This window comes from Magnolia sinica, chromosome 3, assembly GCF_029962835.1.
Source record: "Magnolia sinica isolate HGM2019 chromosome 3, MsV1, whole genome shotgun sequence".
Lineage (NCBI taxonomy): Eukaryota > Viridiplantae > Streptophyta > Magnoliopsida > Magnoliales > Magnoliaceae > Magnolia > Magnolia sinica.
The window spans coordinates 107,788,454-107,814,849 of NC_080575.1; the positions used below are offsets into that span (position 1 = coordinate 107,788,454).

The 26,396-nt window shown below is 41.4% G+C and overlaps 1 protein-coding gene across 7 annotated transcripts in view; it reads left to right on the plus strand.

Moving 5' to 3' along the window:
- Positions 1–25,057, plus strand: part of LOC131240608 (probable leucine-rich repeat receptor-like protein kinase At1g35710) — a 76,037-nt gene extending 50,980 nt beyond the window's left edge. The window contains exons 1-3 of one of the 7 annotated variants that reach the window (XR_009168826.1): positions 13,920–17,308; positions 17,835–18,245; positions 22,910–23,669. Coding sequence is in view for 6 of the 7 variants with exons in the window: in XM_058238921.1 (XP_058094904.1) it covers positions 14,485–17,308; positions 17,835–18,184; positions 24,452–24,478 (3,201 nt within the window). In the remaining variant the exon portion in view is untranslated. Of the gene's footprint in view, positions 1–13,919; positions 17,309–17,834; positions 18,246–22,909; positions 23,670–24,441 lie in introns of those variants that run through there. The other 6 variants (XM_058238923.1, XM_058238921.1, XM_058238922.1 and 3 more) reach the window with 6 other exon arrangements.
- The last annotated feature ends 1,339 nt before the right edge of the window (positions 25,058–26,396 follow it).

Genomic DNA, 26,396 nt, shown 5'->3' on the forward strand with positions numbered 1-26,396 from the left:
AATGCATGATGAATGACGGAGTAGAAGATATTGTGGGCCACACAGAATTCAATCCAAAAACCATCATACCCGAATGGTTTTTCGAGTAGATTTCAATGGACGGCTTGTATTTCTCAAGAAACAGGGAGTGTGGGCCCCACAGGTTACGCACTCATGAATTTCCGCCGCAAGCACAAGAACAGGGGCTGCGGATGGGTTGTAGTGGGCCATCAAGATCGCTTCGAACAGATGATCCGGTCCGTTCATTGGGTTCATGTGATAAAACTGATCAAACCCATGTCAAGCATGTGGACCTGTAAAGACATTCGAGAACGCAGCAGTGAGGAAAAGCCACCACGTCGATTAGTGGTGTGGTCCACCCAGAGCTCGAATCCACTTCAATCTTGGATAGGTAGCCTACATCGACACCAGAAATCCAGTGGACAGATCTGATTCTTCAACAATCATAGAATATGGGCCCCACCAGGTATCAATGCAGGAAGGGTCCTCTTCTTACGCATGGTGTGACTTTCACGCTGCTCGGCCACGTAAACAGAGTCCGAAGCAGTGTATAACTCGACTCCAGCCGACCTCCTTATGCACTGATCGACCCTGGCAGCTATAAAGGGAAGAGAGAAAGAGAAGGGAAGGGATCGGTTTTTGGGCTTCAACGTGGATACCAAAGAGTGAGAGAAGTAGTTTTTCTTTTTCTTTTTGTTTATTTCTTTTCTTTCATGTTTTTCCTTGGAATTAGCCTAATCATGTGGCTAGGCTAAACCTCTTAGCTAGGGCTAAGAGGTGAAGCTTGTAGCGAGATGGGAGACTCCATTTTATGCTGGTAATTTAATTTAAATTTATAAACTGACTTTGATTTTAGTTTGATAATTAAAGGAATGTTTTTAGTTTTTAATGGTCTGTTGTGATTGAAATTACAATAGGTCTGCGATGGCTTTAAGTATTTCTTTTTCCTTATTTTGATTGTGACGTCAGGAAGTCCTGTTGTTCGCCATCGTCTCCTGAGCATGGTTGATGACGGTACCCTTCATAACCTTCATAGCATGTTGATTGGTTGGTAATTAGTTTAATTCTGTTGTTTGCTTTGTCTCCTGGGCATAGTTTGGTAATGGAATCCATTCTAATTCATATACTTTTCATCTCTTTAAAATTATATCAAAGGAAGTTCAGTTTAATTTTCATGATTTTTGAAGCAGGCATAAGATCTCCCTGATCTCTACAAGTGGATCCTCTGAATCCCTAGTTTCTTATCTCTGATTTCTCTTAAGTTTTACATTAATCTTTCACCATTATTCATCAATTTATATTTGATTTAGATTTCATCTTAGGCTAGTTCTATTTCTACCTAGTTTTAGAGTACGTACAGGTTTCAGTCCCTTGGGATTCGACCTTGGTCTCACTGAGTTTATTACTACATCACAACCCTATACTTGGGGAATAAACACTATGCCCGAGTTGTCGGCTATGCTTGGCTATACGCTCCCCGTAGTGACCTTTGAACTTATTTAAATTGGCTAGTTGTAAATGGACTAATAATAACTTGGCTAATCATGCATACATGGCATATTTATGATGACTTGGATCATTATGCCCCGCGATTACGCTGAATGTTGCGCTAATGACTAGTCATTTGATTTATGATGATGACTCGAATCATCATGTCTCGCGATTACGCTGAATGTTGCCCTGATGACCAGTCATATGCCCGTCCGGATGTTTTACCCGGGGCACAAACTGTCTGGATATTTTACCCGGGTCGATGATTGTGTAGGTGACTCGACTGGATGATGTTTCCCAGGTTCGATGATTGCATAGGTGACCCGACTGTATGATATTTCTCAGGTTCGATGATTGCATTCACACATCCATGCATCTAATAAGACTGTATTTACTTTGTTTTGGTTGTCTGGATGTTTTATATTATTTCTTACATAATGCGGCGGTGTATAATCTTGAGGGGAGTTCACACTAAGTTGGCCACTCATCCATCAAATAAATATAACCGTACAGGCAGCACAGGTGGCTTAAGTGATTTTTAGGTTCGGGCTGATGAGGAGTCAAGTTCAAGTGCCAGAATTGCATGACTGTATTTACCTTGAGAAGCTGAGGGGTCTTGCGGATCAAATTTACATGCATTCTACTATTTCTCATGTATTGTATCACGTAATTCTTGTATTTGTTAATTTTGGAGACATTGGTTTGTATAAGTCATTATGGGCACTCACTTGTATATTTTTAATGAAATTTGAAATTTTCCTTTATACTTGCTTGTCCATTCTACGCTCATCTGCTTACTCTAATGAAAGATAAAAGAAAAATATATACTCAACTTTGACCATCTGTTAAGGTTAACACTCGGGTTTTTGGAAAACGAGTCGTGTACTCGGGTCCTGAAAACTCGGAGCGTTACACAAGGTCATCAAGCATCATCTCAAGACAAAATTGGAAAAAGTAAAAGGCAATTGGGCCAAGGAGCTCTCATTCGTCCTCTGGGCCTACAGGACCACATCTCAGTGGTCTACTGGGGAGACCCCATTTTCACTTTCTTACGACTCAGAGGCAATGGTACCTGTTGAAATTAGCCTCCCTACCGCTCGAGTCAGAAATTATCAAAAGAACCAAAACGCTAAGCAGATAGCAGCCAACCTGGATCTACTCGAAAAAACCAGAGATATCTCGTAACTCCGGGTCCCCGCTCGACATCAACAGGTGGCGTGATTTTACAATTCTAAGGTCAAGACCAGGCGGTTCCGTCCAAGGGACTTAGTCCTTCGCTGAGTTTTCTAGAACACCACTGAGTTGGGAGCTGGGGTGCTTGGGCCTAACTGGGAAGGGTCTTACCGTGTGGTCCAATCAATCAAACTTGGCTCCTACCACTTAGAAGATCTCGAGGGCCGTCAGCTCCCCCACCCCTAAAACGCCGAGCACTTAAAAATGCTACCCTTGATGTAATGGCCGTTGAGGGCCCCCAATAAGTGTATGCCTCTAAGCAACTAGCCTTTAAGGCTCTCAATAAAATTCACATCTCTTCATATCTACATGAGCGGATTATCTACTAATGAAGAGTCGCCTCTCATAAGTAGAGGCAGACTTAACGAACTGATCCCTTAAAGAAGGGATTAAAACGTTATCCCACAAAAAGTTTTACAGGGCATCCCCTCTTAGTCAGGGGAAAAGCCAATGGATGACCCAACTCTCCAACAGAAGAGTTAGTTTATCGTCCGATCGACAAATGTATTAAAAGTTGCTCGCCAATCGTGGGAGGAGTCGATCCCTTAGGGGTCCGGACTTAACAATGAGAATACTACAAAATTCAAAGTCCTACGAGACGGCATTGAAATAAGTTGACTCGTCAAGGAGTAAGCTCGGCAATGCCCCGAAATGAACCAACCTGTCAACAAATCAGTTCGACAACCAAAAATCATCATCTAAGAACCAGCTACTGATTAACATATAAAAAAAAATCATCATCCACACGCCCTCTCCAAAGGGTCAAAAAATATCATCCACAAAATCATTCATCAAAAAGACTAAGTTTAGAAAAGCCATGAGAAAAGAAGAATTGAAAGCTAGTCAGTCGGAGCTGGAGAAGGAGGAGCTTGGGAGCCAGGGGCCTGATCCAGGCGAGCATCTTCAGAAGGCTTCTCTCCTGCGTCTTCGGGCAACAGAGGCTCAAGGTTGAGGTCTGGATATAAGTCCTGGATCGCATCAATGCAAGCGTCAAAGCCACTGTTGTAAAACTTAGTAACTTCGGCGGCCCTCTCTTCTGAAGCCTTAAAGGCATACACTGCAATAGCCACCGCCAAGGCCAGGGAGGCCTCATCCTCAGCCCACTGAGCTTCCTTCGCCTGGGAGATGGCTCGGATCTGTTCTTCTGCTGCCTCAACGCTCATCCGCTCTAGCACTACCCCCAATCGGGCGTTCTCCTTGGCAAGCGAGTCTGCGTGGCCCCTGACTCGGGACAGCTCAGCCGCAATGGCACCGCATCGGGCTTTGAGATCACTCACGACCCCCTGTAGCTGGAGGTCTCGAGCCCTCCCATCGTCAAGCTGCCGACGTAGTTCTGCCTGCTTCATCCAGAGGAAGACGGCCTCATCTCGTAGGATCCTCGCCTCGCTCCTAAGGGCTTTCACCTCAGCTCCTTCTTCTCGAACTCCCGCAATCTCTCCTGAGTCAGGAGGAGCCTCAGAACAAACTGAACAAAAATAAAAGAATAAGCGTTCGAAATCGGTAAAAACTGAAGGCAAGGAAAGTCAATAAAAGTACCCGGTAGAAGACGGAAGCAATGTCGTTGACAAAAGACTCATCCGACTTGGTGAGAAGGCTGGCAATCTCCTCCTCCGAGGCGTGCTTGGCAGCCCAGCGGACCAAACAGGACATGATAACCACGTTAGAACCTCTCTCCGCTCATCCCCACTTGAGCCGAGTCTACCGTTTCCCCGGCCCCAGTCCTTCTACCTGCTGAGGCCTGATCCTCAGCCCTAAGATCATTCCCGACCTTAGGAGGGGAAAGCATGGCGTCAGCCATCCGAACTGCCTCCTCCTATTCGAATGAAGACGGGACAGCTATACAAGGCTCGGGGGCTGCGAAAGGTGCTACTGCAACCTGAGGGGCAATGGCGGGAGGAAGAGTGGGAGCCAGAATATTATCAGCAGCGACCTCAGCCGCGACAGGCGCTGTAGCCAGAGCTACAGCAACAGAAATTGAAGTTGCAGTTGGAGCTGGAGCAACAGAAATTGGGGCCGAGGGGGCCTCGCCGCGAGGGGCCGCCTGCCTCCTCCGAACGGTCGTCTTTGTTCGGAGCTCAACCCTCAACATCTCGTCGACGGTCGGGGTAGCTTTCCTCCTCCGGGACCCAACTACCTCGGACATGCCTGCATACGAAGTAATGAATCAGTAACCAAGTTAAGAGATTCAATCTTTCCAAAAGTAAGGAGCTAAAGAAAAACTTACTAAATGAAGTGGGGAGCGGTTTGGACTTGCAGAGCCTGGACCAGTGAAGGTTGTTGGTTGTGATCAGATCCGACCAGGAGCAAAGGTCTCCTGAGCGTGCTCTGGCCTTAGCAACCCAATTCTTCTGGTCCGAGGTAAGGAGAGGCGAACCTCTCGAAAAATCTACAGAAATAAAAGAAAAACTTTAGTCTAACTATGACAGAAGGGAGGAGGATATAAAAAGAAATATGTACAAGGTCCGACCTGGTGTAATGAATCGAGTGGGGACCCGAGTCGTCAAGCTTCCAAGCTCCGCCACCGACGCCTCCCATTCACTCGAAGCCCAGAACCATTTGTTCTTCTAGTCCTTGTTAGAGGACAGAAGATTCATGACCAGCCTCGACCCTTTACTGCCTCGAGTCATGTAGTACCACAGCTGTGGCTGTCATTATTGACCAAATACAGGCTTACTAACTCATCTGGTGTCAAATCTGGATTCCCAACTTGACGCCAGATGATGACGGCAGAGATTAAAACCCTCCAGGTGTTAGGAGTAAGTTGGCCGAGAGCTAATCCGAGGTAAGCAGTCAGGGCTCGGACGAAATGGTGCATGGGGAGTCAGAGCTCACATTGCAACGCGTAAAGAAAAATGGCGACTTCCCCTTTAGCAGGCGCACTGACAGTGTCGAGGGGCTCTAACGCCCTTATCTGCACAGAGTTTGGGATCTCAAACTCCGAATGGATCCACCCCATTTGGGAATCAATCAATACGGAGCCTCTCAGGACAACCTCTAAAGCCCGCCCGCTCGCAGGCATCTCGGCGATGCCTGTAGTCAAGTCTCGGGGGGCTCGGGTGGCTTTCTTCTTGTCGGCCCGACGGGTCCTAGCCCCCGCCTCTGTTTCTTCGGGGCTAAGGGAAGATAGGTACTGCTTCCAAGGGGCCTTCAGATGCCCCTCCCCTCTCCTGTCGTCCGAGCTTGCCGACTCGGAATCATCATAGTCTTCTCGGACTATATCTATATCGGATGACATCTCGTAGGAGCGAAGGAAAAAGAAGCGATGCTAAAGGAAGGGAGGAAAAGCTCATCGGACGTCCACTGGGAATCGCCTCCGTTAGAAACCTCTAATCGATAGGAATCACCTCACCGAAAAATTTAAGTCGGTCGGAATCGCCTTCGCCGAAAATCACCTCCTTAAGGAATCAAGAACCACGCGAATTCAGAATGCAGAAATGATGGGCGCTTCCGAAACGCTGGGGATTATATAGCCTAAGAAGGATCTTCGCATTAATTGCGAGGCATGATGGCTGCAACCAAATTGTCGCGAGCCGACTTCAGAACACACGTGGCTGCAGGTTACTGGCTCGAGCTCTACCAGGTCACACACTTTTGACATTGGGTGATGAGCTCCGGATATCGGAAGCGATGCCCGAGTAGGGGAAGCATCGTTCAAACGCCTCCCAGGGCATACGTGGTGATCAGCCATAGGCCTAACAATTATTCAAAATCTTAACCATTGTCACGCGTTTGCTGGAGCTTAACCCGTGGACGAGAACAACGAGGACATGTCTCTTCAACACAAGAATAATAATTGTAACCGCACGCGTAGAATGTACGACAAGGGTAACCATTGATCTTCCATATATAATTACCCTCCGAGTCCGTGTCTGAACTTGGAGAGTAGGGGGCTTCTGTTATGGGAAGATCCGAGCCACTTCAATTTCGAGGAGCGACACCACCTTAATCCGGTTGGATACATAAGAGTTAATCTAGAATGGTAAATGCTACTGATATGAAGGAAGATTCTCAGCTCGATCATAGTCGCGGTCCTGCTCCGAGGGAGGTTGTTGGCTCGGATTAATCCAAGACCAAGGCAGTTGGTATGAAGATCATGCCGGGATTTACTTCTGAGACCTTGGGCCATCCCACTTGCTTGGCCGGAGACGAATCGTTCGATCACTTACATTTGTGTTACTCGTAGCTGAGAAACTCAACTCGACAGGTCAAGTCCGTCGCCCACCTCGAAGCCCGGAGGGGAGATCTTCGGAATACCTGACAGACATGTAAGGCCGAGTCCGCCATAGGGCGAAGCCGGAGCTCAGCTTGGACTCAGGACGCGGTCCCCTCTTAATAACCTGACGGTGAAAGCCCATGTGCATGCTAGTCTAGGGCCGAAGCTTGGAGTCAGGCCTCTTTGGCCAAAAGTCTCGAGCCGAGGCCGGGGCAGGACGTGGACGTTCCATGCGCTAAACTAAGAAACTACCTTAAGTAGACACGACCGATTATTTCACCTGCAGATACGCACGATACGCTAAACGATCCTCGGATTACGGATAATATCTCCACGATCACAGTATCCCACTGATTGAGTGAATCGTGCCGAGATTAACAGACCCAGACCGTCCGATAGTCAGGTATAAATACAATGAGACTCCATTGCTATAGGTATGCAACATCTTGCACTCTTTTACTACACCCGAACTTAGACCCAGATTTCATTGACCTGACTTAGGCATCGGAGGGTCCCTTGCTTAGACCAGGGTCTCATTTGCTCATTACGAGTGTGCAGGTTCAAAATGCTGAAGTGGTTCGAAGTTCGCGAGTCGGAGTGGAGAGTCGTCCAGATTTAGTCATCAATGCACGCCATCCATTCATTTTGAAAGATCATTTTAAGGAATGAGCTAAAAAAAATGAGGCATATCAAAGGCTCATGTTGACCACACCATAGAAAGCAGTGAAATTGTAAACTTACCATTGAAAACCTTTTGAAGGTTTTTTTCCCACGACATTAGATTAAATTCTAAATTCAGTGGACGGATTGAAGTCAACACATAAATCACGACAGGACCCACGACCCTTATAACATGACCAACTCGACCCTTATTATGTTCAACCATGACTTCCAGACATTACATGACAACCTCAACCCATATAATATGATAAATAACATGAAAACCATGACTCATATAATATGACAACCTTAATCCATAACAGTCACAACCCATATAACATGACGAACACGAACCATATAACATTACAACCACGACCCTTAGCACATTATAACCCATACCCGTATAATATGACAACCACGACCCATACCTATATAACATGGTAAGCGTCGTGGTGGTAATGTGATAAGGGTCGTGGTTGTCAGGTTGATGTAATTAATAACTTAATTATTTTTAAATAATAGGAGTCGAGGCCCACGATAAAGTGATCCGTTCCGTCCACCTTGTCGGCTAGCTTACCATGAGTCCAAAAAGTATTAACTTGGGTAATGTCCACTTCTAACAAACATCACAATGAGCCTGGAAAGTTTCAACAGTGGATGCCATTATCACCATTATTTTTTATTATGTGGCCCAAACGAGCTCTGGATTAGGCCGATATTTGGGCTTAAGCCCTAAGATGACATGGCGAAAAGGATAGGCAGCATGGATTATACACATATATCAATGCGGCCCCATAAGTTGAGTTGAGCCTTACGCCAAAAAAGGCTTTCGTAGACTTTCTCATCGTTAAATAACGACCTAACTTTGTTCACTGTATAACTAGTAGAGGTGGGCATTTTGGACCCAATCCGGTGGATCCGACCTAATCTGACCCAACTCGGTGCCGTTCCGAACAAAACTGACGGTTTAGATTGACCTGATCGAGTCTGTCCACCCAAATCCAATCGTATTTCGGGTCGGGTCTAGATAGAGGTCGATTCGGACCGATCCGACTCGGATACCCGAATCGAGAGGATCCGGCCCGAACCAACAAGACCTGACCGGAGCCTTAGGAGGATTTTCACAGAGGATATCCAATCATTATTGTTTTCCTGTGGTGTGGTCCACATGAGATTTTTATCCCTCTAATATTTTATATCAAGCCTTAAAATGATTTGTAAAAATGGATGAATGGCATTAATTAAATACATACATCATGGTGGGGCCCACAGATCATCGAACAGGGAGTAGCCAATCCATTTCCATCAAGCTCAAGCATCACTAATACAACACATGCAAGAAGCTTCAGGTTCCTACACTGGGATGCTATGTGGGGCCCACAGTAATGTTTGTGAGAAATCCACACCGTCCATCCATTGTGGGAGGTCATTTTAGTATATACTACTAAAAATGAGGTGGATCCCACACTCAAGTGGGCCGGACAAGAGGGAAAACCGAAGAAAGAGTTTTCTACTGTTGAAACCTTCTTGGGATCTACCTAAATATTTCTATGCCATCTAAACTGTTTATAAGGTCATTACCACTCGGATGAAGTGAAAAAACCAAAAATTTCACCTGATATGAAACTTTGTAGCCATATGAATGTTTCAAATGGTGGCCACTGAATTTACACTGTTTCGTCTCGTCGATACACTTCATTTTTGGCCACATGTCCTAAAATGATCTCCCAAAACGTATGGATGGTGTGGATTTATCATAAACATCACGGTGGGAACCACCTAGCATCCCGATGCAGAAACCTCCTACGAAAGGCTTTCGCAGGAAATCCGCGTCCTACTGCTGTAGCCTCAGGCTAGCTGGTGCGAAGACGAGACTGACGCTCCTCGAGCTTCGAGTTGTACGAACGGTTCGAAGGAGATTAAAGTTATATGGGCCCCACAGTGATGTATTTATTATATCTACACCGTTCATATATTTTTAAAGATCATTGTAAAGTATTATTTAAAAAATGAATAATATCCAAAGATCATCTAGACCACACCACAAGTAGCAGCAGCGAATGATTTTCACGGTTAAATATTTCGTTTGGTCCATTTGATAGTTAGATCTGTCTTATTTTTCGTCTCAAGCCTAAAAACGAGCTCGCTGAATGGATGGACGGTTTGGATATAACACATAACTAATGATCAGGCCCACAGAACTTGCTAACATTACACCATGCACAACACGTAATAGCGGCTAGCGTGCTGTGCACGTCAATACAACTATATTGTACGAACGACTCAAATGAGATCCACATTACATGAGCCCCACAATGATGTATTTATTATATCCATACCATTTATCCATTTTTTGTGATCATTTTAAAGCATTTAGAAAAAAAATGAATCATATCTAAAGCTCAAATGGACTACACCGAAAATAGCAGGGAGGATAATGATTTTCATCGTTAAAAATTTTGATCCCTACCCAATCCGATCCGACTTGGTTTCCCTAACCGAGTCAGACTTGGTTTGGGTCAAGCCAAGCATGTAACGGATCGATTCGGGTCAAGTGTCCCGGAGTCGGTCCTGGATCGGATCGGGCTCGGATTAGCCCAGGCAACTTTCGGACTAAACCGAGTTGGACCAAATCCGATCCGACTCGGTCCGATGCCCAGCTCTAATAACTACTATATAGAACCGGCAATTTAGTCTTAAAAAAAAACTTCTCTGGATGTGTTAGAAAGCTACCCCTCCAGTACGACCAAAATTCTGTAAGATAATTCATGGAAGCGGGTCGGCTAGTGTACCACCCACAGCTATATAGCTGGTGTAAATACTTGTCGTGTGAAGCACCGACACGCCTCGAGCTCCGAGTTGTATCCCAGTTGTATGAATGGTTCAAATGAGATCAAAGTTACACAGGCCCCACAATGATGTATTTATTATATCTAATCCATTCAACCATTTTTCAAGATCATTTTAAAGCATTAGAAAAGAAGAATGAATTGTATGGAAATCTCAAATGGACCACACCAAAAATAGCAGCGAGGATAATGATTTCCAAAGTTAAAAAATTCGTAGGACCCACCATAATGTTTATTTTACATCCAATCTGTTAAAATAAATTTCATAGCGATCCGAAACTTCTGTGACCCCCAAAAGGGTTTCAATGGCAGACATTCAATCTCCCACTGTTTTTTACAGTGTGGTCCAATTGATCTTTAGATTTGTCTTATTTTTTAGGTTAAGCCTTAATAGTAGCTGCCAAATGGATGAACGGTTTAGATATTACACATACCTTATGATTTGACCCACAGAACTTGTTAAAGTCAATACATCAGCTACATATCCGGTGTGTGATACACCCGCCAATCCGCTTCCACAGGTCACTGAGACTGATGTGAGTCTCGCTTTCATTGCTGCCGGTCAGATACGATGACTCGCCTAAGACCCAAAAAGCACTCTCTCATGAAACTGACGCGAGTCTCGCTTTCATTTCTGCCTGCCGAGAGGAAGACTCATCCGCGGACGCGGACCGCGTCCTGCGCATCTTCAACTGGGAACGGTAAGGAGCTTTGAGTGGCCACCGTGTTGTATAGGTCTTATCCACACCGTCCATCCTTTTTTTTCATTTCACTTTAGGTTATAAACCCAAAACTAAGGCAGATCCAAGGCTCAATTGGACCACACCACAGGAAGCACGGTGATAATGATTCTCGCCATTGAAAATTTTCTAGCGCCAACCATGATGTTCATTTTCCATCCAACATATTCATAAAGTTAGATATAACCAGATGAAGAGAAAACACAAATATCAGCCACATTCAAAATTTCTATGGCCCCAAGAAAATTTCAACGGTAAGAGTTTAATCCCCATTGTGTAGTCCACATTTATCTTGGATCTACTTCAATTTTGGGGTTATATCCTCAAATAATATAAATAAAAAATAAAAAATAAAAAATGGACGGTATGAACAAGACCCATACATCACAGTGGCCACTCAAAGCTCCTACCCGTTCCCAGTTGGAGACGGCCGGTCGGAGGTAGGACGCAATCCGCGTTCCGCGTCTACGACTCAGCAATTGTACTCTCTAGCTCATTTGGTACCAAGCTGGGAAGCGGATTGCGTACCGAGTAATTCAGTATTGGGTAAACTCTGTGAGGTCCACTATAATTTATGTATTTTATCCGCCATGTCCAACCATTTTATCAGATGATTTTAGGCATGAGCCAAAAAAATGAGGTATATCCAATGTTCAAATGAACCACACCACAAGAAACAGTTGAACTGAACGCTTACGGTTGAAAAATTCTTGGGGCCACAAAAGTTTTGGATCAACCTTATATTTATTATTTTTTTTCCTTCATCCACGTCCGTGTGATCTTATGAACAGGTTGGATGACAAATAAACATCACTGTGGGGCCTAGAAAGGTTTCAATGGTGGAAATCATTATCCCCACTGCTTCCAGTGGTATGATCCACTTGATCTTTTGATATGCTTCAATTTTGAGCTCGACCCCTTAATTTAGATGAAAAAAGGATGGACGGCGTGGATAAACCACATACATTCAGGGTGGGCCCAACTGAGTTTACTCTGTATAATAAAAGCATACTGAGTGACTCAGAACGCAATCCGATTTCACCAAGCTTGTGAGATCCAAGCCATCTATCGGGTAGGCTCCATAGTCTAGATGCGCCTGACTTGAAAATTCAGGCTGGTCCACTTGCCACATGGGACACTTTTTAGAAAATGAGGCTGGTTGACGCTGGTCCACTTACAAGATGGTACACCATATTTACAAAATCAGGCTGGCCCACTTAAGGTTAGGTTTTAATTTTGTTGAAGTGCCGCCCATACCTTAGTGATCTAAACCGTTGATTTGATGAGCCCCGCCTAGATGGCCTATTGCCAAAATGAAAATTCTAGGTGTAGAATAGTTAGCCTCTTGTGGGTGAATGTGAACATTTCTTATTATTAAAAGTAAACTTGTTCAGCCACTTGAGAGGTTTTGGTGCACGTGTTGCGTTGCCTACAATAGCAAGGTGTTGGGGTACCGCGCAAGTACACGGAGATGAGTGTAGGTTAAAAATCCAATAGTGCCTAGCAAACACAGAGAACACAACATTTTTACCTAGAAAAAATTCTTTTGAAAAAAATAACATGATACGAAGTGATAAATGATCACTATGAAAACAGAAATTTTAAAGTAAAGAGTTTATCCAATTCGAACAACTTCAAATCTCATCCTTACTCTACCCTTTAAAACCCTTAAATGATTTAGAAACCCTAAATCTCCTTAATACACTCTCAATTCCAATTGCACTCCAATATATAACCTTTGGAGGAAGTACAATCAAAATGGAAAGCAAATCCCGCAAATTCGCAGTTATGTAAAAATATGCGCGGAATCTGTCGATGGCATCGAACACTCATCGATGGCATCGAAACTAATCCTTCAATGGTATCGAAAGCATGTCGATGGCATCGAACTAACACATCAACTGTCCAAAAGACAAAACATGATTTTTCAGAAATTCTTGATGAAATTTAACACTCATCGATGACATTGAAAAGGTGCTCCGTTAATCCAGCGACCAACTAAAGGAATTCTGAAAAATATTAATGAGATCGAGAATTGTTCGATGCCATTGATGGTGATATCGAACAGACTGTCAATAGCATTGATAGACCTAATAACAAACTCGATTTAAGACATTTATTACAACATGAGGCCTATCATATCAAGAGTTTTAACTCAGCAGCTATTCTCGGATGATAAGCCTGGAATTTGATGATTCCTCAAATGGCTGGCAATGAGGACAAATGAACCAAAATCCGGTACCACACATGTTGTACTAAAACATCCAAACTTCATTGGGGCCTCCCGGTTTTGCGTGTCAAATCCACTTTGTCCATCAGGTGCAGCACAAGAATTAAAAATATTCCAATCTACAATTCCAGTGGGCCACACCAAAGGGAGCAACGGGGAGGGGACACGGACCATAAATATTATAGTGGGGGTGCGTATTACACGCAACACGATCACCATAATTAATGGACTGTTCGAAAATCAAGAAGATCCAAATGTCAGTCGGGACGCCCCTCTTGGACTTTCAAGTTTTTTTACACGTGATCTACACAGTTTCCATTGTTGTCGCCATCGTGACTTTTGTATATGGTTTTATTTATTTATTTAGAGATGTACAGTGAAAAATTACAAGCTTCACAATATTAACGGAGTGGATTGCATACGTATACTTGGGTGCTGCAGGGGATTCCGGTTCAAGACAAAGCGCTTGACTCCAGTCGCCGACGTAAAACACAAGTTGTCGAGGTTCATCCCACTATAAAATGAAAGCATCCTCTCCTAACCCAAACACAAACCCACAGCACTAGCAACATAAATCCAAACATGTACTCAAAGAAATCCCTTCTCTCTCTCCTCTTCTTACTACTAATAGCTTCCTCCAATGAATCATCATCCCCAGCATCTGCATCTGAGGAAGCAACAGTTCTCCTCAAATGGAAAGCCAGTCTCTCTCAAACAGAGGCTCTCCGTTCATGGTCCTTATTCCCCATTGCCAACGCTTCTGCCACCCGACATAGCTCTCCATGCAACTGGACTGGAATCTCATGCGATCATGCAGAAAGCGTAGTTGAAATAACCCTGTGGAATACGAGCTTGCAAGGTACGCTTGATCATTTGAGCTTCTCTTCATTTCCCAACCTCGTCCACCTCAATCTCAGCCAAAACTCACTCCATGGAATTATTCCAACCCAGATTGGTTCTCTTTCAAAACTCGTCTACCTTGATTTGTCTGCCAATCAACTGTCGGGTACGTAGCCTCCTTCACTATCTAATCTCACTCGCATTCTACAGCTCCACCTTTCTAATAACATGATAACTGGTGAAATATCCCCTCATTTCTTTGCTAATTGGACCAGACTCATTTCCCTTCAACTCTATACCAATCGACTCACCGGAGCAGTTCCATCGAGAATTAGTCTGCTGAGAAATCTCCACCACTTGGACCTCTCCCAAAATCAGATAGTTGGTTCGATACCTTCGGAAATAGGAACGCTTAAAGATCTCCTGTACCTAAGATTGAGCACAAACAATCTCACGGGTACCATCCCTCCATCTCTGGGTAATTTGAGCCAGCTGACGTATATTGGCCTCCATGAAAACCGAGTTTCGGGTCCTATCCCACGAGAAATAGGAAATATGAGGAATCTGATACAAGTGCACATGTTCCGGAACCTTCTAAACGGTTCCATTCCTTCCACTTTAGGAAACTTGACCCAGTTGAATACCCTTCATCTCTATGAGAACGAATTATCGGGTCCTATCCCAGAGGAAATAGGAAATTTGAGGAATCTGACTCAATTGCTCATGGGCCGTAACAATCTGAACGGTTCCATTCCTTCCACCATAGGAAACTTGACCCAGTTGGTTTACTTGCACCTCCTTATGAATAGTATTTCAGGGCCAATCCCTCAAGAAATAGGAAAACTTGGGAATTTGTATCAGCTAGACCTGTCCACTAACCTTTTAACTGGTTCCTTGCCCTTTACTTTAGCAAATCTAACTGAGCTTCCCTACTTATACCTTTGTGGAAATCAGATTTCCGGACAGATCTATCCAGAAATGGGCAATCTTAAGGGTCTGTACGAGCTGCAGATATGTCGTAACAGTCTAACAGGTTCCATTCCTTCCACTCTGGAAAACATGACTTGGCTCACCAGCTTGGTGCTCTTTGAAAATCAGCTCAGTGGTCCAATCCCTCCATCTCTCGGAAATTTGAGAAGCCTAAATCGACTCGCCCTATTTAGAAATAATCTCACTGGTCCAATCCCTCCGTCTCTTGGAAATTTGAGAAGCCTAATTGAACTCGCCCTATCTGAAAATAATCTCACTGGTCCAATCCCTCCATCTCTGGGAAATTTGAGAAGCCTAATTCGACTCTCTCTATTTTATAATCAGTTATCTGGTTCAGTACCTCCAGAAATCTCAAATCCAACACGTTTGGAGATTCTCTCTTTGTCTGGCAACAATTTCTCTGGCCACCTACCTCAAGTATGCCAAGGCGGATCACTCAGATACTTCACTGCAGTAAGCAACCATTTCAGTGGTCCCCTCCCTGAAAGCCTGAGAAACTGCACCACTTTAACAAGAGTTCGGCTCGAATATAATCAGCTCACAGGAAATATATCCCAAGTTTTTGGTGTATATCCTGATTTGGAGTTCATTGACCTGAGTTACAATAGATTGTATGGTGAGCTGTCGCCCAATTGGGGAGAATGTCGAAACCTAACACTACTAAAAATCTCCAACAACAATATTACTGGTACAATTCCGTTGCAAATTGGGCAATTGAGTAGGCTTCGAGAGCTCGAACTTTCATCGAACAACTTAGAAGGAGATATTCCTAGTACCTTTGGGATGTTGTCTCTGCTTTATGAATTGAGTTTAAAAAATAACCAACTATCCGGTTGGGTACCAGTTGAAATTGGAAAACTATCCAATTTGGAGATTCTTGACCTATCGAAGAACAAACTGGGCGGGCCGATACCTCAACAACTGGGGGACTGCTCCAAATTGCGGTATTTGAGCATGAGTGAGAATTATTTGAATGGGAGCATTCCATTTCAGATAGGTAATCTAGTTGGACTACAGTCTGAATTGGCTTTCAGCCATAACTTCCTTTCGGGAGAGATACCCCAACAACTCGGGAAGCTGCACATGCTGGAAAAGCTAAATTTCTCCCACAACTCGCTCTCAGGTTCCATTCCATTGTCTTTCAAAGAGATGTTCAGTTTATCTTCCATCGACTTATCATACAATGATTTGGAGGGCCCTCTCCCTGACAGCAAAGCATTTCGTTTGGCTCCATTAGAGGCATTCATTGAAAACGAAGGTCTATGCGGTGAAGTAAAAGGCATGCTACCATGTAATTCCTCTTCAATAAACCCTGTTGGCAGAAAGAAAGACCTCAAAACTGTGTTCTTCATCATTACTCCCATTGTGGCAGCATTGTTTCTTCTATTTGCATTTGTTGTCATTTATTTCATTTTTCTCCGGAGATCACCAAGAAACGCAGAGAAAGGGGACATCGAAATGAACAATGGAAATCTATTTGCAATATGGAATTTTGATGGAAAGACCGTGTATGAAGACATCATCATAGCAACAGAGGATTTCAATGACAAACATTGCATTGGGGTGGGAGGGTGTGGGAGAGTTTATAAAGCAAATCTACAAACCGGTCAGGTAGTAGCTGTGAAAAAACTTAACCCATTAGAAGGGGGTGAGGGAGTGGACCAAAGAAGCTTTAGAAATGAGATACAAGCATTAATAGAAATCCGACATCGCAACATTGTGAAGCTTTATGGGTTCTGTTCGCATGCTCGGTGCTCGTTTCTAGTGTACGAGTACATGGAAAGGGGAAGCTTGGCTAGCATCCTCAGCAGCTGTACAGAACGAGCTGTAGAATTGGATTGGGTGAAGAGGATGAAGGTAATCAGAGGAGTATCCTATGCATTATCATATATGCACCACGATTGCACCCCCCCTATAGTTCACCGGGATTTATCGAGCAGCAATATTTTATTGGATTTGGAATTTGAGGCCCGTGTCTCTGACTTCGGCACTGCTAGACTTCTAAAACCCGATTCATTGACCTGGTCTGCACTTGTGGGAACTTGTGGATATGTCGCTCCAGGTATGGTGAATAGTTGGTAGTAGTACTTTGAGCTTAATTTTTTATTTCTATCTTTTTCCCTGATGTTGCTTAAATCTTCTTATTATGTCCGACAATATCATGGAATGCGGAATTAATGTCTAAAATCATACTTGTAAGTGTTAAAGATCACTAAAAACTTGCTTTTATTTATATTGTTACTTAAAATGCTTAATCATGATCATTTTTCTAGTTGTCTGTGGAAAAAATGTGTTTAAGTCGCATATTATTTAAAATATTTAAATTCCATTTCCTCTTAATAAATTTAATGGCCGATATTAAATCAAATTTGGAAATTTTGAGAAAAAAACTTTAAAAATTAGCTTCATCTTTATTTGTATTACAGTTTTTATGTTTTCCTTAACAATTATACAATCATCTATTCCAAACAAACTTTATACATAGATGGATGCATGAAGAGAAGTAGCTAGAGCATTGCATGCCAATGAATGTTGAGTACAGAAGGAAACATGACCTTGCTTCTCAACCTTGTTTTCTATTCTTACAGAGCTTGCATACACAATGAGGGTGACTGAGAAATGCGATGTATATAGCTTTGGAGTTGTATCACTTGAACTAATAATGGGAAGGCATCCTGGGGATCTCTTGTCATCCTTGGCATCATCAGGTGGCCAAGATACATTGTTGATGGATGTGTTAGACCAACGCCTCCCGCCCCCTACGCCTCAAGACTTGAAGGATGTGGTTTGTGCAGCGATGTTGGCACTTGCATGCTTACGTGCCAGTCCTCAAACTCGGCCCACCATGCAACACGTGTCCCAGGAGCTATCTGCAGGCAGGACTCCTCTTATCAAGGCTTTGCACACAGTTACATTGTCTCAACTGGCAGATATCCAGGTATGATTGATTAAATAGGTTGAAATTATAGAGTAGAAATGAAAAGCCAGAAATGACATATGTCACGCCCCAAAATCCGGGTACAGAGTGTGCACCCTCAGACCTGAATTTTGGTTCGTAACTTATACACAAATATACCAACTTAATTCTTTAATTAGTTTAATCGCATGTGATATTTACATTCAATATAAAGTCTACCATAATCTCAATCACACATACATAATACATAACACCAATCAACTAAGCATTTGTAAATCTTGATAATCCTTAAAAATAAAATAAACCTTAAAATTATTCATTTGTTATACCATTATACTATAATGATATCTATTCCATGTTAATATTGGTCTAAAGAAATAAAGTTAAATAATTCATTAAAGTCTCAAAATGATTACCAGTATGCATTATTCGTTAATTAAGCTGTGTTAACAAAAAAAAACATATAATTAAAAATTTTCTAATGCAGCCACTTCATCCTCAGATAAGTATGGCCATGATTCAGGTGGGTCGTGTTCAGGTACAGTAGATCCTTCTGGTTCTTGCGCCACGTCATCTGCTAATGGCTCCTCTGTATGGTTTTTCCATCAATAAAAAAAAAATATAAGCTGGCCAGGCTTAGTGATATAACCCAGCATGGTTCATAATCATAATAATTAAAATAATGCAAAAATACATGTACAAAGATATGAATGTAAAATGGGGTATAAATGCATCAGATGGGGTGATCGTCCATCTGCCTGGGTTGGAGGTCGTCAACCCGCATCCACCCGTTGGGTAGGCTTCCACCTTTCGGTAGGCTTGGGCATAGCCCGCATCTGGTAACGCTCTACCAGGATCGACATTTCTTCCAGGGAGGGCCCCTAGGATCGACCATGCATTATGCAATGCAATGAATAAGGGATGATAAGCAAATGCGTATTTTCATATTTGGCATAGTTGTCTCAATTAAAATATTCACATATAAATTTATCGTACAATTATCATAGCAAAATATTCAAACCAGTAAATAAATCAAACAATCACAATGATTTATTTTAATTTTAATGAATTATGAGACAAGTTGGGTCACTCACCTGAGTTTGGTAGTGTTGACTCTGCAATGTAATTAGGTTGATTTGAATGTCGGGGTCCTATCAATTATATCAACGGTATTATTATTCATTTATTTGTATTACATGGTGGGGCCCACCTTTGATTAACATCCTAGTGGCCAGATCCAAAATAATTAAATAATTCAAATTTATATTCTATTTTTTTTCTCCCTCACAAGATTTTAAAATTGAATGATAATTACTTGATCAGGGTGGTCCATCGAATGGTCAGATCATTCAGATTCTTGAGGTCTTGTCATGTTTTACCTCTATGCATTTGAGGAGTGGTGTGGATCTAAGCACACATTCACCAATGGCCCATCTTGACCTTCTACGCCAAGTGATAGCAACACTTGCGCAAAATATCCAAGATTCCTTTATCAAACACTTCTAGGTCTAACTAATGTGGCCCATCTGATGGTTAGATTGATCTGAATATTAGGGCCTTTGTATATTTTGACCTTAGGGATCATATGATCCGTACAGACCAATTTTAATTTGATCAGATGCGCACCAACTACAATTACATAATTTTAGGTTCACCTCACCTTTAAAGGGCCTCCACCCATAATCCAATACAATGAACGTGTGACCAATCCACACCATTCATTGCATTCACCGAATCAATTTATATTAGATATATAAAAATACTAGAATGAGGACGATATACATACCCGATGTAAGCACTCCAAAGTTTTCTTTCTCCCTTTCTCTGTTGTCGCAAATAGCCTCTTTGTTAATATTTTAGGCCGTGTTTGTTAACGCTGAATTTTTGCACTTAACACGGAATGGAAAAAATTTTCCGTGTTTAGTGGTATTTGTTAACGCATGATTAACGCGGAAGACGGAAAGCGTTAAGTGGTTTCTCACTGAATTCTTTCGGTGATAGGAGTTTAGCTTAATGGTGAACGCGGAATACGCTCCGTGATTTTTCATTAAACAAAAATTTTTTTATTCCAAAAGTATCCCTTCTCAAGTTACTACGGCAACCTTTAACCTGTGAAACTTCTTTATGCCCCACCATGATTTATGTGTTTGATCTACACTGTCTATCAACTTTTTCAGATAATTTAAGGTGTGATCCAATAAAAGAAGTAGGTCCAATGATTTATTGGACCATAAGGAGGGGATTGAACGTCCACCGTTAAAAATTTCTTAAGTGCTGGAGAAGTTTCAGATCAAGCCAATATTTGTGTTTTCACTTCATCCATGTATACATGACCTAATGAATAGGTTGGATGGTAAAAAATACATCTCAGTGGCCCTTAGAAAGGTTTCAACAATGGATGTATACAAGAATTTTTTAACAGTGAAACTCATTATCCCGCTGCTATTTTTGGTGTGGTCCACTTGAGCATTCGATCCGTATCATTTTTGTGTTCATGCTTTAAAATAATATGAGAAAATGGATTGATGGTTTGGATGTACAGATACATCACGGTGGGCCCACCCACAGAACTGCCCGTTCGGAGCTAGGGACGGGTGGGGGCAGTACGCAATCCGCGTCCTGGACAGAAGACGGGAACAGATTGGTTACTCCCACTGCCACCGGCCAATGGTTGCTGATCGGTGCTATGTGGGCCCCACCATGATGTATGTGTTTCATCCATGTCATCCATCTATTTTTATATATCATGTTATAGTATTAAAGAAAAAATGAACTATATATCAATTTCAGGTGGACCACATTACAAGAAAATAGTGTTGAATGAACACTGACCATTAAAAACGTTTTAGGGGCCATAAAAGTTTTGGATAAGATTGATATTTATTATTTCCCTTCATCTGGGTCTTTATGAACTAATCAACAGATTGGATGTCAAATAAACAGTACAGCAGGCCTTAGAAGGATTTTAATGGTGGATATTCATTCATTTTTTTTTCCTGTGGTGTAGCCCACCTAAGATTTATATCCCTATCAGTTTTTGTAACAAGCCCTAAAATTATCTATAAAAATGGATGAGCGGAATGGATGAAACACGTATATCATAGTGGGGCCCACAGAGCACCACCCACCAGCCGGCTGGTGTAGCGTGGAGTAGCCAATCTGTCTCCAAGTCAGGGACGGGATTGGAAGTGGATTGGCTGGTGTATTGACGTCAGCAAGTTACTTGGGTCGCATCATGATGTATTTGTTATATCCAAACCGTCCATTCATCTTGCAGCTTGTAGCAAGACTTGAGCCAAAAAATAAAATAGATCTAAAGATAAATTGGACCACAGTACTGCAAAAAGCGGTAGGGGATTGAATGTCTACCATTGAAACCCTTTTAGGGTCACAAAAGTTTTGGATCAATATAAAATTTGTTTTTCCTCTTTATTCAGATAGTTTTGACCTTATGAATAGATTAGGTGCAAAATAAACGTTACAGTGGGCCTGCAAAATTTTTAACGGTGAAAATCATTACCCGCTGCTATTTTTGGTGTGGCCCATTTGAGTTTTGGATATGATTCATTTTTTTGGAAAATGCTCTAAAATAATCTCGAAAAATTTATAAACAGTGTAGATATTATAAATACATTATTATGGGCCCATGTAACTTTGATCTCCTTTGATTCTTAAAACTGAGACCTCAAGGAGCGTCTTGCGCACAACACGTATCGGCACCAGCGATATAGCTGGTGTGTGATACGAAAATGGATTGGCTACTCCCCAGCCTGGTGGGTGATGGTCAATGCTATGTGCCCCGTGATGGATGTATTTCATCCATTTTTACATATCATTTTTTTTTTCTCTATCCAAAAAATAAGATGGGTATAAATCTCAGGTGGACCCCACCACAGGAAAATAATAGTCATTGGATATCCACCATTAAAATCCTCCTAAGGCCCACCGTACTGTTTATTTGACATCCAATATGTAGATTAGTTCATACATGTGTCCAGATGAAGTGAAAAAACAAAAATCAACTTCATTCAAAACTTTTATGTCCCCCAAAATGTTTTCAATGGACAAAGCTCATTCAACATTATTTTCTACATGTATCCCGACAGATAAACAAATACCTTATAGAGGAAGAGGAAGGGGTGACACATAATTCAAGGGTCCTTATGGATGCTAAGTTTGATCCAACAAAGAAATTTCTGTTGCCTCCTCCTATATATATATATATAGCTTGGTAAAATTATAACTTGAAATTTTGCTAAAATGTCATTTGTTTTTATGTAGATAAATATTATCTGGTTGATGCTGCTTACACTCACAATATTTCCAAACAAGAAATAGGGGCAATTGTGTCAAATTAACATATTTTAGACATTTCAGATATTTGTTAACAAACAGATTGTTTCAAATTCAGTACTTAATTTTCAGACTTCAACTATAATTACCAAACAAGTTTTTTTACTTCAGATTTCAGATTCAGGTTTCGGATTTCAGATTCAACTTCAGATTTCAGATTTAGGCTTTAGACTTCAGATTTAACAAACGGGGCCTTAGTTTGACTAGAACTCTTTTTATCTCGAGAGATGCGAGGAGTGTTTAGAGGTATATTTAAACTAAACGAGTTAAAGATTTAGATAGGATAGGAGATAAGGTAGATTTAAAATAAATAAATAATAATAAATATAAGATTAAATATATATATATATATTTATTAATATTATTAAATTATTCACGGCCCTTACAACATAGCCATCTCTCCACAGTACACAGGTAGGGATATTTATTGATCAGAGCTGTCCATCTAGTTGGCACTGTCATGTTTTAGAAAGCACGCCAAATATTAGACAATCCTTTCCATCACATTTCTCCATTTTGTTTGGTGAGTTTTTTTTTTTTTTTTTCCATTAATTACTTTGATAAATTTTTGAACATTAAGTCTCTTGTTTTTTTATTCCTAAGAGCTATTGAAATGTATTGATTTAAAAATAAATAAAAACAGCTAAACAGGGGAAGGCATCAAACTACCCCTTAAAGGACAGATGTTCGGCCTTTAATGTCTTCATCTCACACCTTTTTTAAGGCATTCTTTTAGTTGGTTTGGAAATAGCATATTTGTATAATTATAAAAACTATGCATACAAAAGTAGGGACAACTAGATGGACCGACCTGATTGATTACCCTGAAACTCATAAGATGGTGAGTTGATTCTCCTATATTATTTCCACGGGCACCACTGTATCATATTCTCCCATGAGGGAACGGATATGACGCTAACCACCAACATCTAAATTAGTTTTCAACCACTCAATATTTGTACATGCAGCAGATGGATAGGAAATCTGAATTGTTCATCTCTTATAGGCCCTGTTGTGGATGGGCTATATACCAAAACAAACACAAGCACAAAGAAGCTTCTGGTTGGATAAATTGTGCCTCATGAAATATGATAATTTATTGGACCTTTTCTATGTAATCCTCATAAATCTTTCAATCAGTAGCTGGAGAACTTTTTTTTCTTTTTCTTACACATGCACACACATGCCACCACACACTCACGCCGTAGTGGAATTTCACCACCTATGGGTACTCGAACACTCAACCAGGCGTTGAAACTTCGGAGAGCTTACCACCGGAGTAAGAGCAAGAACCCTAGCTGGAGAACTTACTTTAAGGTGCTATGCATCCATGGCTAGGCCTAAGAAATGAATATATCAGATCTCATACATGGAGATTGAGTTTTTTATAAATTAATATATCCCAAGTTCTTGTTTTCACCAGATGTTTTATCTGCGCAAGAAAATCAGCTTGCTTTCTGGCATGGTGGGAAGATTTATTCGTGTACTAATTATATATAATTACAGTACTTTGTCTGAGGGGTATGGCCCTAATGATGTCTATGTGAAATCCAAACCATGCATCTTGTGCACTTCCTCGTGATCACCATACATCCAAAAAAAAAAAAACATCCGGACCCAAAACTTATGTGGGGCACCACAGGGAGCAATATACCAATCATACCTAACACATTTATATATTGACAAGGTTTAGCCCTCCTTAGTTTTGTAATACTTCCAAATTTGGTTTGTTTCTTCCTGGTGAAGCATACCCGGTGTGTGGGTTGGATGGCATATACAACAAAGGCGACTCACATTTTATCTGGAAGTTTCTATGGTGTTAATTCATGGTTCAAATTGTGTGACCACTTCGGATTGGTCATGAATCGATGAACATCTGATGGAACTTTAAAATGTATATTTTCTGACTGCATGCCTATTAAAAGTGATGTGAAGCAGGTCGAAGATGCATTCTTAGCATAGCTGGATCAAAAGAAGACTGAACGAAAGTGGAACCAGTCCATTAGAATTGGACCCCATCCTATGTATGTCATGACGTAATTGGGTCCCAAGCATGTCTATTTTGAAGAAATTCATTTCGGATATGGAGAAATTGTCGTTCAAAGTTTTGATCGTAAAAGAGAACTTTTGATCTAGGCATCATCACAAAATACATTGATCTTTATGTAGCAATGCATCCATGATCATTCAAACCATGCAACGGATCGTTGACAATTGTTTCACAAGAAAATTCATGGCGTGAGGGTTAAAATTAAGATTTTAGGATTTTTTTTTATTTTATTTGTTATAACTTCTATTATCATTGTATTTCCCTATTTTTAGAGTTTTATAATATTTGTATTTTTAGAAGCTACATGTAATAATGTCAGGAATGTTCCAATAAGATCTTACATTTCTATTTTTGACAAAATTAACCTTTCGGGAGATTTTGTTATTTTAGTTAATTTTCAATCAAATAAAGTTTTTGGGTCATTATGTTAGTGATGTAATTGAGCAATCTTATATTACTATTCAATAAAAATACTCAAATTTTCTCTCTTACTTCATGTGAAATTAAGAACTCGCCTTGTGGATTCAAGGTCTTCTTTGTTGTTATTTCACGTTATTCCCTTCATCACTAGGTATCAAAGTAAGACATTTCCTCAACTCGATGGCATCTAATAATGGTTTAAGTAACAATCACATGAACAATTGTAATGACCCGAAAAATTTCGTGCTAAGACCCAAATACTAACTCTATTTTTCTTAGAAGTTATTTGTGGGTTAATTAGCGTTAAACTTGATTGCTTGTGAAATTAGCATCAATCACTTTAAATTTGATCTGCAGGACTCAAAACCTGTAGAATCGTTAGCACTATGTTACACTGAAATCTGAGATTCAACGTTAAATCCAGTTGCTCTTCGAAATTTTTAGAAGCTTTGGATCGGACCTGGACCGCACGTCGAAAGTCCGATAGCGATGATCTTAGACAATTATGGTGACCATGTTGGACTTGACCATCACCTCAAAAATCAAGTCCAGATGATGTCCTGGGTCGATTTGATTGAGTCCGGAGTAAAGAGTGTGAGAACGGTGAGAAATTAAATATGATTTTATGAAATCTGAGTCGTGTCGCTTGCGCGATGATTTTAAGCAATCTGACCATTGGATTCTGACCCAATTTCACCCTCAGATCAGGGAAGATGGCCCAGGCATGTCATGATGCTTGTGGACCTGATCGAGTTTCGATAACCGTTGAATTGAGTGTGGTCCGCCACAGCTGATCTGTAAATCCGATCGGTACGAAAACTCAGCTTGACCTAGATCCATGGTCAATGAGCTTAAGTCCGACCGCACGTGGAAAAAGGACCACCGGAAGTGCTCCGTTGGATCGAGAGAGGCCTGATTTGGTTATAACCTAAGTATTCCTTGGCCCTGGGGCTATTTTCATCAATGTTAGGCCTATATATAGACCTTAAAACCCTCACTCTCTTTTCCATACGAATTTCCTAACCCTAGCTAAGAAAGAGAGAGAAAGTGAGAGAGAAGTTGGTGAATCATCTTAAGATTCTTTCCTGTTACTCTACATCCTTAAACCATCACTTTTGAATCGTTATTCCGGCGATTCTAAGTTCCTTCTTGGGTAAGTTAATCTAACTCTAATCTGTTTTAGAGCTTAGAAGAGTCTATGTGTTGATGTAGCTCATTTTTATTCTTGCCTTAGGTTATCTAGTCGCCGTTAACGAAGACATATCGTCTGAATCAGTTCAGTGTACTTTTTCTGGTTTAAGGTGCGGACTATATTCGTATAGGTTATGGTTTTCAAGGCTTTCAATATTAGTTAATGGTTTATTCTTGTTGTGGGTGCTATTTCACATGCCAAATGCTATGTTCGTTTTG